Source organism: Dermacentor variabilis, chromosome 3, assembly GCF_050947875.1.
Source record: "Dermacentor variabilis isolate Ectoservices chromosome 3, ASM5094787v1, whole genome shotgun sequence".
Classification (NCBI taxonomy): Eukaryota; Metazoa; Arthropoda; class Arachnida; order Ixodida; family Ixodidae; genus Dermacentor; species Dermacentor variabilis.
The window spans coordinates 223872568-223890060 of record NC_134570.1 but is presented as its reverse complement, the minus strand read 5'-3'; the positions used below and the strand labels follow the sequence as shown (position 1 = coordinate 223890060).

The 17493-nt window shown below is 48.3% G+C and overlaps 1 protein-coding gene across 1 annotated transcript in view; it reads left to right on the top strand.

The window, feature by feature from the left end:
- The window catches only part of LOC142575034 (neprilysin-1-like), a 622756-nt gene that overhangs the window by 183932 nt on the left and 421331 nt on the right, over nt 1–17493 (top strand). Inside the window, exon 6 of the mRNA XM_075684001.1 lies at nt 7881–8092. Coding sequence (XP_075540116.1) covers nt 7881–8092 — 212 coding nt within the window. The remainder of the gene's footprint in view (nt 1–7880; nt 8093–17493) is intronic.

Sequence of the window (17493 nt, the reverse complement as noted above, 5' to 3'; positions counted from 1 at the left end):
CGCGTCAGGGAACGTAGAAGTAACAGCAGCGAGACAGTCGTCAAAATTCTCAGCATCGCAGTCGGTAGCCGCAAGAGGAATCCGAGAGAGGCAGTCTGCGTCAGCGTGACGACGGCCACTCTTGTACGACACCACAAAGTCGTATTCCTGGAGGCGCAGTGCCCAACGTGCGAGGCGACCAGAGGGATCACGCAAACCGACCAGCCAGCATAAATAATGATGGTCGGTGATAATCTTGAATGGTCTACCGTAAAGATAACACCGAAACTTCTGTATGGCGAAAACAGCTGCCAGGCATTCCTGTTCCGTAACCGTATAATTCCGTTCAGATTTGCTCAGGCAACGGCTGGCATATGCGACTACATGTTCTGCGCCACTGTGACGTTGTACAAGCACCGCTCCTATCCCAATTCCACTAGCATCAGTGTGAACTTCAGTAGGGCAGGACGGATCGAAGTGACGCAAGAGCGGTGCTGACGTTAGTATAAACTTCAGTTGAGAAAATGATGCGTCACACTCTGGTGTCCAATTGAAGGATGCATTTTGTCGCAAAATACTTGTCAACGGGTAAACGATGTCGGCAAACCTGGGAACAAAACGACGAAAATATGAACATAGGCCAATGAATGAGCGAAGTTCTCGTGCTGATTGTGGTGGCTTGAAGGAGCTCACCGCTTCAATCTTACGAGGATCAGGTCTGGCGCCATCCTTGTCAACTAAGTGTCCCAGGACCAGTGTTTGACGTTCGCCAAAGCGACATTTCTTTGAGTTTAGAACCAGTCCAGCTTTCTCGATGCAGTCGAGAACAAGGCTGAGGCGTTCATTATGTTCTTCAAACGTGCGGCCAAAGATTACAACATCATCGAGGTAACACATGCATATCTCCCACTTCAGACCACGTAGTACTGTGTCCATGAATCTTTCGAAGGTGGCAGGAGCATTGCAAAGGCCAAAAGGCATAACATTAAATTCGAATAGGCCATCTGGAGTCACGAAAGCGGTCTTTTCCTTGTCGGCAGGGTTCATAGGTATTTTCCAATACCCCGATCGCAAATCAAGTGTTGAGAAGTAAGAAGCAGCCTGTAAGCAATCAATGACGTCATCTATTCGCGGTAGTGGATAGACATCCTTCTTCGTCACTGCGTTTAGATGTCTGTGATCCACGCAGAATCTCCAGGAGCCATCTTTTTTTCTGACCAGGATTACTGGGGCTGCCCATGGACTAGACGACTCTTGAACGACACCTTTGTCCATCATCTCCTTGACTTGTTGTGCAATAACTTTTCGCTCGGAGGATGACACTCGGTAGGGCTTCTGGCGGATGGGGTGTGCGGAGCCGGTATCTATTCTGTGACGAGCGCGGGACGACGCTAAATGAAGGGGTGCATCTCCATGCGTGAAGTCGAACGCAGCCTCATGCCTGGCAAGGACATGTACCAGTGCTTGCCGTTCCGACGTACCGAGAGCCTTGCTGATCATGCCAAGCATTAGCTCTTCAAAATGGCTATTATCGCAAGGAGAGCAAGCTGTAGAGACGTCCGTGGTTAGGGCCGCCATTGAGTTACATGCGGCTTCATCGAAGAGAGCGATTTTCATACCGCGAGGAAGGACAAGCGGCGTGGCGGAACAGTTCAGCGCCCACAATGTGGCGACTCCTTTCGTCATGCACACGACAGAGCAGGGCACAAGTATATCTTTTTTAGCACAGTTTATGCGGAGAGGCCTAACTACAAGATCAACACAATCAGCGTCAACAGTAGTTGCAGAAACACGAACGGGCGTCAGGCACCACGATGGTGCAATCACTTCATCAAGAACACTGAGTGTGTCTGTGTCCCTTTGTTCGCCACGCGAGCTTTGTTCGGAATCTGTTGTTATAATTAACTTGTTCAATGATATTTCGCCACAACCACAGTCCACGGAAGCGCCGCGCTGTTCAAGAAAATCAATACCAAGAATAACATCGTGCGAACAACGAGCAAGAACAACGAATTCCGACACAAAAACTTTCCCAGCCAACAAAACACTCACAGCACAAACACCAAGGGGATGAAGCCACTCGCCGCCCACTCCACGAAAAGTAATACCGTCGTTCCAAGAAAACATAACTTTGTGGCCTAGACGGTTCTTGAAAGCGAGGCTCATCACAGACACAGTCGCCCCAGTATCAACTAACGCCATGGTCGGTATTCCGTCAATCGAGACATTCACTTTGTTTTTGAGCATCACAACAGGCAGAGGAATTTCTGGCAAAGACCGTCCGGCGACCTCACCTCCATTGGCCGCGGATGCTAGTTTCCCGGCGGCGGTGACCAAGAACGGCGCCGAGGGGACGGGGAGCGACGGGAACGATTATTTGGCGGCGTCAAACTCCGCTCAGAAGTTGGCGAATCGCTGCGTCTGGTCTCGTGTGGGAAGTGGTCCATTGGAAGGGAATCGGTCGTCCGCAAGTCATATGAAGTACGGGTTCTGGGTGGCGAGAACATTGGTGGTGTCCTTCGTGATTGACGGCCTTGGCGACAATACCGTGCTATATAGCCTGTGGAACCGCAGTTGTAGCACACGGGAGGGTCGCGGTGCACAGCATCTTCCTCGAAACGGATGCTAGGCTGCTGCGGGCGGCGAGAAAGTTCGTTGTCATGTGGATAACGTGTCTATGCGCCTCGCTGAAATCCGTCATATTGTTCATAAGTCACGTCGTGGTAGTAGGGTCGGTGCCCTTCTTGTCGCGGCCTGACAGAAGTCACAGGACCTCGGAGGTAAAAACGCGGCTGCTCTCGTTGTGGCCGAGCGTCATAAGTAGCGCCTCTGTCGTAGAGACGTGGCTGCTGTCGGGGCGCGAGTTCATAATCCTCGGTGCCCCTCGCCGCAGGATACGGGGCGATGGATGCCACGTTTGACTCGAAATCTGGTGGTAGGCGGAAGCTTTGAGTGCCTGAATGTGTCGCTTGTGCGTGCAGGCTGAGCTCTTTCAGAACTATTTGTCTAATCGTTGATGCAAGATCGAGGGGCTGGTTGCTGTCCACGCTTGCAACTGTTGTCACATTGGCTAGCCTGCCAAACTTCGGCATGATGCGCCTCGTTTTCAGCTGCTCGAAAGTACGACAATGCCGAATGATGTCAGTGACGGAAGCCAGGTTGTCCTTTACGATGAGGAAATTATAGACGTCTTCGGCAATTCCTTTCAGGATGTGCCCGACTTTATCTTCCTCAGACATTCCAGAGTCCACCATCCTACACAGTTTTATTACCGCCTCAATATAGGTCGTGCAGGTTTCGTCTGGCACTTGCGCACGTTGCAGTAGCGTCTGTTCCGCCCTTTTCTTTTTCGTCGCGGAGCCGCCGAATCTCTCTTTGATTTCGGAAACAAATCTTCCCCATGTTGTCAACGTTTCCTCGTTATTGTCGAACCACAGCAACGCAGTATCCGTTAGGAAGAACACGACGTTCGAAAGCTGAGAAGCGCTGTTCCACTTGTTGGCGGCACTCACCCGGTGATAATGGATGAGCCATTCCTCGACGTCTTCGTCCGATCTTCCGGCGAAGGGACGCGCATCTCTCAGTTGCAGAACGGAACTTGTCGGCGCAGCTGTTGGAATGGGCCGTTGTTCGTCTGCGTCGTGGGACATATTCAGCTCCGGTAGATACGGTGGGAGTCCAGCAATGCGACGGCTCCGTCGAAGAATTTCTGGTTGAGCCTCCGTCTTCGGGTGTCGATTACCCCGCACCTTCCACCACAACTGTTTCGAAGAGTTGCGAAGAAATGGTTTTATTTACAGGCGATGGATGATGATCGTAGCGTGATAGTAGCGCAGCTCGGCCTCTCCAACGCTTTGTCCTCTTCGTCTTCCCTTCTTTTCTCTTGTCAATGCCTTTCGTATCTGTTACAATATGTATGTACATCTGTTCATAAGTGTGTGTGTTCTAGTCTAATGCATGCTCTTTTGTCACACTGAAGCCCATGGGTCTTAGATCTCTTTACTCGAGCCCAACACCGCATATTGTTTTAACGAAAAAATAAATACAGGGTCTATTTACTAGTCTGTGACTCAAAGATGTCTTGCCACACCAAAAAGTTAACACGAACAGTAGTTAAAAGTTGACCCAGCAACGCTGTCTCGTTGACTGCTATATAATGGTATTCTGCATAGATTAATTTTGTTACAATATCGGATGAATTAAATATTGCCTGTCTATACCATCCTAGTGCCCAATGCAGCTCAACCAAGCACCAACCTTGAGCACAAGAACTCTGGAAATGTCTTATCAGGTGCAGCTTGATTTTTGATTGGGCAGAAGTACAATTATGTTTGCAGTACTCTGTTCATGGCATTCTCTAATCAAGATTTCTACGCCTTGATACAGTCTATGAGTGCGACTGAACGAGGACGTAGGAAGAAACACACACACAGAGACAGCGCTTCACTTTCAACTATAGATTTTATTTTCGCACGCATCGATACACATATACAGATTTCACTCGTACGGTATATATACATCGATGCGTGCGAAAATAAAATCTATAGTTCAAAGTGAAGCGCTGTCTCTGTGTGTCTGTTTCTTCCTACATCCTCGTTCAGTCGTGCTAATACACTCTATCATGGATTCTAACCAAGTAGCCCGCCAACGTGTTTTAGCTACGCTTTTGACATTTGCTGCTTCTACGAACATCTGCGCTTACTGTTATGTAGGGTATGGTATGTGATGTTTAACCTCCGGAAGTTGCACATGGGCTATGAGACACGCAGTGCACAGCTTCTTAGCTGTATTGCCAGTTGCAGTATCATCATGTGTGAGGTTAATACAAGGCAATGTTTAGCTAGTGCATGAATCACACATACAACTAAGACATTTGAAAGGAATTTTGCACCATTTAATATTCATTAAAACACGTTCTGGGGCTAGTTGGTGCATAGCTTTTAAAAGATGAAGCGCCAGAAGTGACGGCACACTAGGAAGTAACAAAGACAGGGCAAGGCATTGTCTAACCAATGTTCATGGTTACTGAAACCAATTGCTTAATTGCTCTGTACTACAAGAGTGTATGACACATTTGACGTGCGCAATTAAGATGATTACATAGGTATTAGGATAATTCTGCTCAAGGCTGTACAAAGATCGTTTATTTATGCATAAAATAATTTCAGAGCGCACTCAATTTGTCAAACACAGCTCGTGACTTCTTGGTGACATTGGACAAATGGCCAAAGCGACACATTGGAAATGAGGGATGGCTCAGTGAAGGGCTCTGGAATACTTTATATCATCTGGGGTTCTTTAATGTGCAGTGACCTCGCAGAGAATACAGGTGCCTTGTGCTTGGCCTCCACGAACACGTGGCCGCCGCGACTGGCAGTGCACCCGTCCTTGGGCTCAGCGACCGAGTCAGGGACAGCGTTCGCCGTTGCACGGCGCCCCTATATCACGAAACCGAGCTGAAGATTGTGTGCCTCTGGTAATGCTTGACGATTGCGCTGTCTCAAAAGGACGCCCCCAACGCCAGCGGCCGAATCGGAAAGCAAGCCGACAGCGGTTCTTCAGTGGTCCTGTCCAACCGCAAAAAATTACAATGAAAAGTGTATAGACTGACCTTAACGGTATGGATCTTACGATGCGTGAACGCACGAGTACAACTGAATTTAGGTCGAGTCCTCGACCAGAAGCACTTCTCACTAAAAAAAATATTTCCGAATGGTTGATACAGCACTCGCCATCGAGAGACCTGGCTTTAGGGTGGAAAGTAAGGAACTGCAAGGACGTCGAAAATACTGTCTTGTTTCACTGCAACTATTTATTGTCAAAAAGATTTTAGTTGGGCCTGTTTGTGCATATTAACTTGTGGGGGAACTGCGCGAGGACGAGACAAGAAAGGAAAGAAAATCTAGCACGAACTTGACAATATTTATTGTGAAGTTTCACTTCAGTTGGCAGTGAAGTTTCATGAGCAATAAAGCGGACTCGGCAGTGAAATGAACTGTACCTCGGACATTTGAAGAGTGAAATTCTCAGGCTCCATGCCCTTTGTCCGTTTCTGTTGAATACCTGAAAAGACTCTTCCAGAACATCAGATGCTCCAGAGCTATCAAGTACGACGCCATTGTGAAGAGGTCGCATTACGACGATTCTGTTTGTTTCTTTCTGTACACGGACCACCCTGCGTGGTCCGTGTACCTTGATTGCCAATTACTGTTTTTCTTATTTTATCCTACTATAGTGTTAGTTGAAGAACCATAAAACTAAGTTATTTCTCACAATTTCCCCCAAAATATTATTCTACGCCCCCCTTCTGTTAAATAGCCGACTGTGTTACAACGATTTTGAATGAAAGTTTTTCTGGTAACATACTATATAGCGAGGTGAAATTTCGTGCAAACGCTTCCTTACTTATGAGCCTGCATTTCGCATGTGTAGAACGACACACACCCATCTTGTCAGTAAAAAATTTGTGTCTATTTCTCCCATAAAGAATAATCAACCGCGCACGCAGAGATTACCGGATGTAGCGAGAGTGTTATAGAGAGATGAGAAAAGAGAGAAGCGGTTTAGCGTGGTACGTGCGCTTCGTGCGAAATGAAACCAAATGAAAAACATCTAAGGAAAGGAAGCACACCATCGCGGGTTAGATCACGTGTCCGTGCGCCTATTTTGCGGTCGTCGCGAAATCCCGTTACGGTGTGCCTACCCTCCGGAGCTGATTGCGCCCGTGCTCGCTGCGCCACTGCAGTCATCTTTTCTGTTGTCTTTCATCACCGAGAAACGCGTATTTTACGCTATTTAACACATATGGCTTCTTCAGAAAGAACTTATCAGACTGATGACCTTAAAATTTGCATGGAATGCAATAATGAAGGACACATAACGAGAACGTATCCTCTTTTTTCAGCCGAAATACCTCGTTTACTGCAGTATGAACTAACTATTTGGGGTTGCGTTTTCGTGTATTGATTATAAAATTCATTACTATTGGCTATACTACCATTTCATAATGTTCATTAAATTTCCACGCGCCCAAACAAATATGGAACTCATCGACTCTTTTCAATTCCTTAAATAAATGCCTACATGTCATCGTGTGGCTCGGTACGTTTCATTATTTGGAATTGCTAATACTAGATTTGCGAATGCAAGCTACTTGCGTACATAGAAACATTAAGGCTGCGTGGTCTCTTGTGGGACCTAAGTGGCTTGTCCTCTCATTCGAAACTCCCTACCTGTCTTTAAGGCCAGGCATTCGCATATATTTGTTGTGTCAAATTGATTATTCTTTGTAGCGTTTATATCGATGTTTACATTATTCGTACACTGATTTCAGCTTAGTATTATTAACAATAATGTAAGCACTAAGGTATATTTGTGATAACTAATCTAGTTTTTTGTTATTATACATATGGTTGTCTCAAATTGTATTACTGCTTGCGCTTTTTTTCGTATATTAACGCCACTCATAATAACATCCTTTGACAGTTTTACCTAAACTGCAGGACGTACTACTGTAATATGTGTCTACATTGTATAGATTACGCCACCACGCGTTCTGGAATAAATTTGTCCCGCAGGTTATTAAAACAAAACGGCCGATCGCTGAAATAGACATCGCAGGTAGCGTTCTAGCGGTCGAGGCGCACAATTTTACGAGTCCGTATGAGGGGCAGTAGCCAAGTTTAAATTGAGCAATATCGGCATAGTGCCTCGAATTGGATAAAGACCGCATAGAGCAGTATAATTTTCTCCGAGGGAGGCGCAGAAGTCTTTCCTAAGCCTCCCCGACAAGAGCAAGGAACATTCTTGCGACGAAATCTGTCAGAGCGTCACTTTGCAGAGACTGCTAGCTGTCGCCATGCATATAGTCGTGTACCTTACTTGGCGAAACCATTCCGCAGACTCCATCGACCTAAAGGGCTTCGGCCCACTGCGTAACGTGTTTCGGCACCTGTACTTGGAGCGGTGGCCGCTGGCCGCAGGCAGCACAGCAGAATCGGGACCAGAGCCGGACCTGGAGGAGATCACCGGCATGCTCGTGCGGGACCTGTCCATCCACCCGTTGGTGCACGTCCGCGCCAGCGCTGATGCCACGGGGGCCGTCACTCTGCAGGTGAGTGTGGCGCATCGGTGGTCACTGCACTATCTTTACTGCGGCGACGTGGAGCGAACAGCCCAGAATATTTTAGTATTCGGCTCTCTTAGCACGTGGCTGTAACGACGAGACGCCTCTTCGAGCGTCAGCGATGAAGTCGTTCATCGTCCCTCCGGACGCGTGACAACAGCGCAAGCTGAGCCCCAGTGCTTCTGACGCGGTTCTGCCGTGTAGCACAAGGTCGATGATCTGTCCAGTACCAATTGTCAGTACCATCAACAAGGAAAGCCGCTGCTGTTGCAATTGAAGCCCGAATAGTTGAAAGTAAGAAAAACGCAAATAAAAACCTTTCAGTGAATACAAACACTCACCTTTTAGTAAAAGAAAATATAATTTTATAATAATTATATTCAGGTGTGCGGAGCAAAGAAATCACGACAGTCTTCACGTAATTAACGAAAATATATTATGAGTTTTGCCTTTGAGACTGGCTGATAGCGCTAAGACATGATTTTTGTAGCGCGAAAGTTTAGAAAAGCAAAAAAAAAATGTACTAAAATGAGCACGGAGACAGAAAGGCAGGCGCTACACTCACAACTGCTTATTCCCATGGAAATAATGCATGCTACATATATGCAGTGCAAACGCGCAATAACAAGGAACGCAGAACACTCCAGCAACGGCAAGCATTTATAAATTGTATTTCAGCATCATATAAGAAATTGACATTTGGCTGATACAATATTGACCATTGATTCCAATGTGACAAGCTTCTAACTTTTTCCGCGCAGTTTTATCTTTGCTTTTGCCCAGGATGCTCACATCAGAAAATTGAGGTTTGTGGGGTAAAATCGCCAATACGCAGAAACAGGCACTCTAAAATCATTCTCTAACCTATTTGCCTGCTCCATCATTCGATCTTTGACGCAGCGGCCAGCTTCACCAATGTGGGATCTACCACATCTTAGCGAAAGGTGACATACCACTCCTGTAAAACAGTGCACGTACCGTGCGACCCGCTTCACTTCAGAGATGGGCAAGTTTGTAGCGGAAAAGAGAACACCTGCCCTTTACCTTTTCACCGTCTTCTTAAGGTGGCGAACAGGTATGTCAAAGAATAGGTCTAAACAAAATACTGCGTTCTGAAATGGCAGCTGATAAGTATTAGTGGCAGTGGCTACCTTGCCTTGTTTAGTCAATGATATTATATTACTAACTGTATCATTATATCATAACTTTAGTTATAGCAAAGTAGCAAATCGTTTTACACTATCTAGTAACTACTACGACTTTTTTGAAAACAAGATGTTAACCGGCTTCAGACGGATTTGGCGTAGATGTGAACTGAGCATCTTGTACCCATTCCCAGAAAATAACTGCCGGTTAAGAGACTTGTAGATGACGTATGAACATGACAGTGGCATTAAATAACTCGTCATGCCGAAACACGCAGAAATAGCAACTGACGACAAAATAATAAACGAGTGTAAGTAGCCGTAAATGGAGTGCGGTGTGACCCTTTGTGTCGCGGCCACCCTCTGCCGTGACGTCGCCAATAAATCCGAGTAAACGGATTTATTTTGATCTTACCTGGACACAGAGGGATGAAGATATCAAGAAAGTTGGCAGATATGTGCAGTGTAATTGAATGTATAAATACACAGAAAGAATCATCATAAAGAAATTGAGAGAAACAGAGACAGCGAATGAATACAAAGAATGTTAAGAAGACCACAGAGATTTAAAAGAATGGGTAGAAAGGAAATAGAAGGAAAAATCCGTACGATAACACAACAGGCACTGCCTTGCTATAGGATGCTCGAGCTGGTTGTCGAAAGATAACACCATGCCGGAGCTGATATACGCAACAAGAGGAGGCAGGCGTATACTCCAGCAAATATCCGGAGACCACTAAGCATATCCTAATGGCATGGGAAGGAATTCATCCAGTGAGACCAGGAGGTAAGGTACTCCTTCCAGCAGCACTTCGATTTAAAGTGGACGGAAGCATCGGCCGCTAAGCAGCCGAAATATGTAAGAAACCTTCTGAGTATGCTTGTAAAACAAGCTGGTAAGAGATTGGTACGACTGGATCCATTACAGGCATATGTAGCGGTACAAGGTAGAAAGAGATTTTAGGAACAGAAAAGAAGACTGTACGAAAATTCTACAATGAAAAGCATCTATAGGATGCCTGATTAACTCAAGCAGGCTACGTGATTATTTGTCAGCAACACGTTTTAAAGGAGATGCCAATAAATCATCGTCATCATCACCATGGGCGGCTAAAGTGCACAAGTACCGGTACCTAGAAAGCACGGGCACACAATGCTGGAAGAGATCAAGAAAGTTGGTAAGAACGTACCGGGTAATTGAAAGTGTAAATGGAGCACCAACAGTGATAAAAAAATCGCAGTTTCACCCAACAGCTGAAGCATCGATTGCGATATCTAACTGGCGGACTATAAAAAGTAAGAAAAGTAGTTTCATAGGACGTATAAACTCGTAAACATGGGCATGCTAACTAAATAACCAACTATGGTTTCACTGGCGCACAAGCAAACATGAACACATATTTTTTTCATTCATTCATTCATTTCATTTATTTCTAATTTTTACAAGACTTGTACAAAAAGAAAATAAAACCGGTTGAGCCCGTAGCCAAAGGCTAGTGTGGGCCCATAGTCAATACGCATATTTCAGCAGCTACAAGATTTACTACATATCTACTTCCTAGTGATAAAAATTAAAACAAGTTAGCACAAACACATGCAACAAACAAAATACCATACAGTAGGTGATCCAATAATGGAATCAAGTAATTTTAGATTATGCATAATGAAAAGTTTGCGCGGAGACACGAGGACAATGCCCTGAAAAGACAGGGACGAGTGCTGACTCACAATTGAAGTCTATTCAAAACGCACACATGAATAAATAGTAAAAGTGATTTCAGTATGCATTTCAACCAACTAGCCCAACTATCTGCTCTCCTAATTTTAAATTACTACAGCTTTTTGACTAAAACACATGGAAATAACAAGTACAGTAGATTATAAAAAATAAATCAAGTAATTTTAAGTCACTCGATGACCACGGAAACTAGCTGTCCAAACGCCGGAGTGAGGAAGCGCGGCAGCAGCAGCGAGCGAATTGACCTTCGTGCTGCGTCGCCCATCAACTCGAACTAAGCCGCGGAGAGAGGCCACGCGGTGGGCTTTGTCTGCGGCGCGGATGGTTTTCAAGATACAGCTGCCCGGGCGGGCATTTGCGAACACCAGGGACGCCCGGAGTAGGACGCGCCCGCCTTCCCTCTCTTTCCCCCCGTAGATTTGCGCACAACGGAAGACGGCGCAATTCCTTGCCGCTTCCTTGCCTTGCGCGCGCTATTGAGCTGCGATCGCCGGCTCCTCCTTGCAAAGCTTTCACTCGCACATACAGCATGTGGCGCGCGGCGACGATTTTGTCGCCCTCGGACTTTATAGGCAATGAACAAAACGAGAACAAGGTGAAAGCGGGAGCCCACATTTCGACAATGAAATTGTCTTATTCAAGGCGACATACAGGTATGCTTTCTTCGCCACAGTATATCTAGCTATGGTTCTTATAAAGAGGAGGGGGTAAGACGGGTGGGTGTGGCAACGAATGAAGCTGTGTTAGCGGCGAAGGTGTAGAATTGAGGATAAAGGAGTGCTGTACACAAGCACGGTGAAACGACCGCCTGTCAGTCACGTGTCAACGGCCCTGTGTCAGCTGGCGTGTCAATGGCGTGCACAGCGCCCCTATATTACCGGTTTCGTTGGTGATCGTGGTCTATCGTGTCTCTGAAATAGATAATAGAAGCAGCGGCAGAAACCAGTGCTCGTAAAAAAAATAGAACAGAAAATACTGAAATGGAATAAACTCTGCTCGTCAAATCTACTTCCTCGACACCACGGTCTACATACAAAACGAACAACTGAGAACCATACCTTATCGGAAGCCTACGGATAGCCAGTAATATCTAGACTACAATAGTCATCACCCGTTACCCTGCAGGCAAGGAATTTTTGGCGGACATGCAAAGCAAATAAGAATCTGCAGCGAAGACAACGATTGCATCCACCACCTCATCATCATCATCATCATCATCATCATCAGCCTGGTTACGCCCACTGCAGGGCAAACGCCTCTCCCATACTTATCCAACAACCCCGGTCACGTACTAATTGGGGCCATGCCATGCCTGCAAACTTCTTAATCTCATCCGCCCACCTAACTTTCTGCCGCCCCCTGCTACGCTTCCCTTCCCTTGGGATCCAGTCCGTAACCCTTAATGACCATCGGTTATCCTCCCTCCTCATTACATGTCCTGCCCATGCCCATTTCTTTTTCTTGATTTCAACTAAGATGTCATTAACTCGCGTTTGTTCCCTCACCCAATCTGCTCTTTTCTTACCCGCCGTGGTTGCTCAGTGGCTATGGTGTTGGGCTGCTGCGCACGAGGTCGCGGGATCGAATCCCGGCCACGGCGGCCGCATTTCGATGGGGGCGAAATGCGAAAACACCCGTGTGCTTAGATTTAGGTGCACGTTAAAGAACCCCAGGTGGTCAAAATTTCCGGAGTCCTCCACTACGGCGTGCCTCATAATCAGAAAGTGGTTTTGGCACGTAAAACCCCAAATATTGAATTGCTCTTTTCTTATCCCTTAACGTTTGTGATGCCTCTAATGTGGGGCAAAGGTTCGTGTGCTCAATGGTTCGGTTAGTTCTCTTAGGCGGAGCCTCCGAGAACCCAATTGAGGACAAAGCAGTTGGTTTGAACACACACACAAAGACTTTTAATCAAACAAAAGAAAGCTTAGAATAAGTAGAAGAAAATAGAAAACAGAAAACAAACATTCAAATAGGCATAATCGCGGATAGAAACACACATGGGGCTTGCATGCGGTTAGCGAGTACGCAAGTCCGGGCTTGCCACGAGAGCGGGGACGCGTAACAGTCTCGACGCGGCGACGCGGCGACAGGCTAGCGAAAGGAGTGGCGCCGGTCTCACCATAGGTCGCGGTACAAGCTGATCGACCGGGCGAGCGACATGAGCGCGCCAGCTCTGGCTAGGCGAGGTAAAGCGGGCGGCTTGGTGGCAGGAGTAGACGGCGGCAGCGTTCTGGCCGGGCAGCTGGATGTAGAGCTCGGGCCCGTAGCCCGACGGCTCTTGTCTCGCCCACGGGCACAGAAGCTCGAACGCCGGCCTCGGGCAGCAGGCGGCACGACAGACGGGGTTGGCGTTCTGGCCGGGCAGCTGGCGTAGAACTCGGGCCCGTAGCCCGACTGTTCTCGTCCTGCCCACTGGCGCAGAAGCTCACCGGCCTTGAGGAGCTGGCGGCACGCTCAGGTAGACGGGCGACGCACAGGAACAGGTTGGCAAGAGGCCCCGATCGGGTGAAGTCCTGGTGGGCTCGGGTCCGGAACCCGACGGCCCGTCTTCAACGCCGGCTCCGGTGGTTGACCTCCTCCTGCCGTCGCTTCCTGGGACTCTCCTGGCGTCTCCCCGGCATCTCCCTGCGTGTCCTCGAGTGTCCGCCCTTTCTGCCAGCGCATCACGCTTTTTCTTCTGGTCTGGCCGATTCGGCATTCTCGGATTGGCTGCCTGGCTCCCCGTGGTCCTTTCCGATTGGTTGCTTTTCTTCTTTTTGTTGTTTCATGCGCCGCGCGTTCTCGTGCCGGACGCTCTTCGGCGTCGTTGTTTTCCTCCATCCACCTCGGCGCGCGTGCACTCAGTGTCGTCTGCTCCTGACCGTCCCGAACACCGCACCGTGTCGCGCACCACACATCACAACGTTACACCTATCATTCTTCTTTCCATAGCTCGTTGCGTCGTCCTCAATTTGAGTAGAACCGTTTTCGTAAGCCTCCAGGTTTCTGCCCCGTAGGTGAGTACTGGTAAGACACAGCTATTATGTACTTTTCTCTTGAGGGATAATGGCAACCTGCTGTTCATGATCTGAGAATGCCTGCCAAACGCACCTCAGCCCATTCTTATTCTTCTGATTATTTCCGTCTCATGATCCGGATCCGCCGTCACTACCTGCCCTAAGTAGATGTATTCCCTTACGACTTCCAGTGCCTCGCTGCCTATTGTAAATTGCTGTTCTCTTCCGAGACTGTTAAGCATTACTTTAGTGTTCTGCAGATTAATTTTTAGACCCACTCTTCTGCTTTGCCTCTCCAGGTCAGTGAGCATGCATTGCAATTGGTCCCCTGAGCTACTAAGCATGGCAATATCATCAGCGAATCGCACGTTCCTAAGGTATTCTCCATTGTTTGGGATCGGACTGCTGGTACGATCTGTTGGGAACTCGGCGCTGACGCCCGTGGTTGTACCTGGGTCGCAAGCCCCAAGGGTAGCGTTGGCCTGGCGGCCTGGGGTACAACTGGAAGCATCCGAAGGTCCCGGCAAAGCATGAGTCGACTGGTAACAACGAAACAACTTGTTTATTTTAACATCGCAAAGAGTTGGCGGTCAGGTTTGACCGAAGTAGAGAGACGGGAGAGCACTTCACTCAACAGAAGAAATCGGAGCCCTCCTTTTGGCGTCCGGGGGCAGCTGTTTTTATACTCTCGCAGTTGAGGGCAAGAAGGAACCCCTCAAAAGACGAGCACGTGAATGTACAATGGGCTAATGGTGACGCACACTGTCGTAGCGATGCCGTAGCACCATGTCGAGCACGATCTCGTAGCACCCTGTCGTGGCGCTGCCGGTCGGACACAATGACTGTAATGAGAGGATGGTCCCTGCTTTGGCATCGCCTGTTTCGGGCACAATGACTGGAACGAGATCCCTGCTTTGGCATCGCCTGTTTCGGGCCCAATAACTGGAATGAGATCCCTGCTTTGGCATCGCCTGTTTCGGGCACAATGACTGGAACGAGATCCCTGCTTTGGCATCGCCTGTTTCGGGCCCAATAACTGGAATGAGATCCCTGCTTTGGCATCGCCTGTTTCGGGCACAATGACTGGAATGCGAGGATGATCCCTAGGCGGTCGCATCGCCGCAGTCGCGCCTGGAAACACCTGGCGATGAGTGTTGCGGCGACGACGATCGGGCCAAAATGTCTGCCGCCCCGCCGCAGTCGCGCCGGCAAAACCACGTGTCGCAGGCGAAACGCAACAGACCGCCCCGCCGGGGGAAGGAGATCCCGATGGACAGGGGACTGCATCCGCTGTCCGGAGGGATGTCGCTCGATGATGCTCATAACCGAAGTCGGGCGTCCCTTGACGTTTCTTGAGCGCAGCGCACAGAGAAGGCCTCGTTCTCTCGTTCAGGTTCGCACGGGACACTGCAAAGTGACTTCGGGAGAGTTCACATTTTTGTTCTCGTTCCCGGCAAGCGTTAGAACTACGCTGAAACTCAACCGCTCAGTCAGCAAGCACGGCACAACCCTCACTAAGCCCTGCCAGGCTCTTTCCCCTTTTTATACCACTGCCTAGTTCCTTACAGTAGTCTAGCATCACTCAGAACGCGTCCACAAATTGAAAAATTGCACTAGAAAGCATATCATCACTTTGAAACACTAAACAAAAGCAATATGTTAAAAAAAAAATCCTGCCTCAGGAAGAAAAACATCAGTAACAAACAATTTTGAGGCTGATTCCTACGTTAGGGGCTTCGACTTAAGCCATCGGCGTTACCGTTGAGACTCCCCTTTTTGTAACGCACCTCAAAGGAATATTGTTGTAAAGCGAGGCTCCAGCGCAGGAGGCGGCCATTTTTGGGAGAGATGGTCTGCAGCCATTGGAGAGGGCAGTGATCCGTCTCAATGATAAACCTCGAGCCGGCTAGATAGCATGACAATTTCTGAACGGCCCACACGAGACACGCACACTCTTTCTCGGTGGCGCTATACGCCTGCTCACGACTGGTCAGCTTACGACTAGCATACAGGACGGGGTGTTCTACTTCTCCATTTTCCCGTTGGCACAGTACAACGCCCATGCCTCGCTCACTAGCATCGCACTGAACAATGAACCCTTTTGTATAGTCTGGCGATCGTAGCACAGGCTGGCTTGTTAGGGCACTCTTTAGGGCGCTAAAAGCTCTTTCCTTTGTCTCGTCCCAGACGACTGTTTGAGGCTCTGTTTTTCTTAGAGCATCCGTCAGGGGAGCCGCGATATCAGAGTACCTAGGGATGTACCTCTGATAGTAGCCGGCGACACCCAAGAACGACCGAATATCGGTCTTGGTGCGCGGTTGCGGAAAGTCTCGCACAGCGGCCACTTTTATTTCAGAGGGGCGGCGACGACCCTGACCAATCACGTGACCGAGGTAGACAACCTCGGCCTGTGCTATCTGGCACTTAGGAGCCTTGACTGTCAAGCCCGCTTCGCGCAGGCGGGTTAGCACTGCCCGCAAGTGTGTCATATGCTCAGACCAGGATGCGGAGAATATCGCTACGTCGTCTAGATACGGTAAAGCGAATTCTTGCTGTCCCCGCAACACTTTATCCATGAGACTTGAAAAACAGTATGGCGCGTTCTTCAAACCAAAACTCAACACTTTAGGACGGAATGTTCCCATTGGTGAAATGAACGCCGCATACCTACTAGCCTCTTCTGTAAGTGGAACCTGCCAATAACCCCTGACAAGATCTAGGGTGGAAATAAACTGAGCGCTACTAACTTTCTCAAGGCGCTCCTCGATGTTAGGGATCGGATAAATTTGATCCTTAGTGATGGAATTAAGCCTGCGGTAGTCGACGCAAGGACGAGGTTCCTTGCCCGGTACCTCAACTAAAATCAAAGGGGAGGTATAATCACTCTCACCTGCCTCAATAACACCGAGCTGTAGCATTTTCTTTACCTCAGCCTCCATAATATCGCTCTGGCGGGGTGACACCCGATACGCCTTGGATCGTACTGGCTCTGGGGAGGTAAGTTCAATATCATGAGTAAGTACAGAAGTCCTACCAGGCCTCTCAGAGAACAGACCTTGAAACTCTTGTAATAGCTGGTGTAGTTCGGTTTTCTGCTCAGGCGACAGCGGTGCTTTACTGATAAGGTCACCAATGACTTGACCGGTGTCTTCCCTGTTCGTCACTGAGCCTAGTCCCGGAAGCTCGACTGGAAGCTCTTCAGGAACGTTTATCCTCATGCACACCACTGCTTCCCGTTGTCTATAAGGTTTGAGCAGATTACAGTGGTAAACTTGCTGTGCTTTCCGCTTTCCTGGCAGACTTACCACGTAGTTAACGTCCGACAGTTTCTGAACAATTCGTGCTGGGCCCTCCCACTGCACGTCTAGTTTGTTGTTTAGCGATGTGCGCAATATCATGACCTCATCGCCAACCTCAAAACGACGGGCCCTGGCTGTCCGATCATAATAATCCTTGGCCCTCTGCTGGGCCTTTGTCATTGCTTCACCTGACAACTCCTGTGCCCTT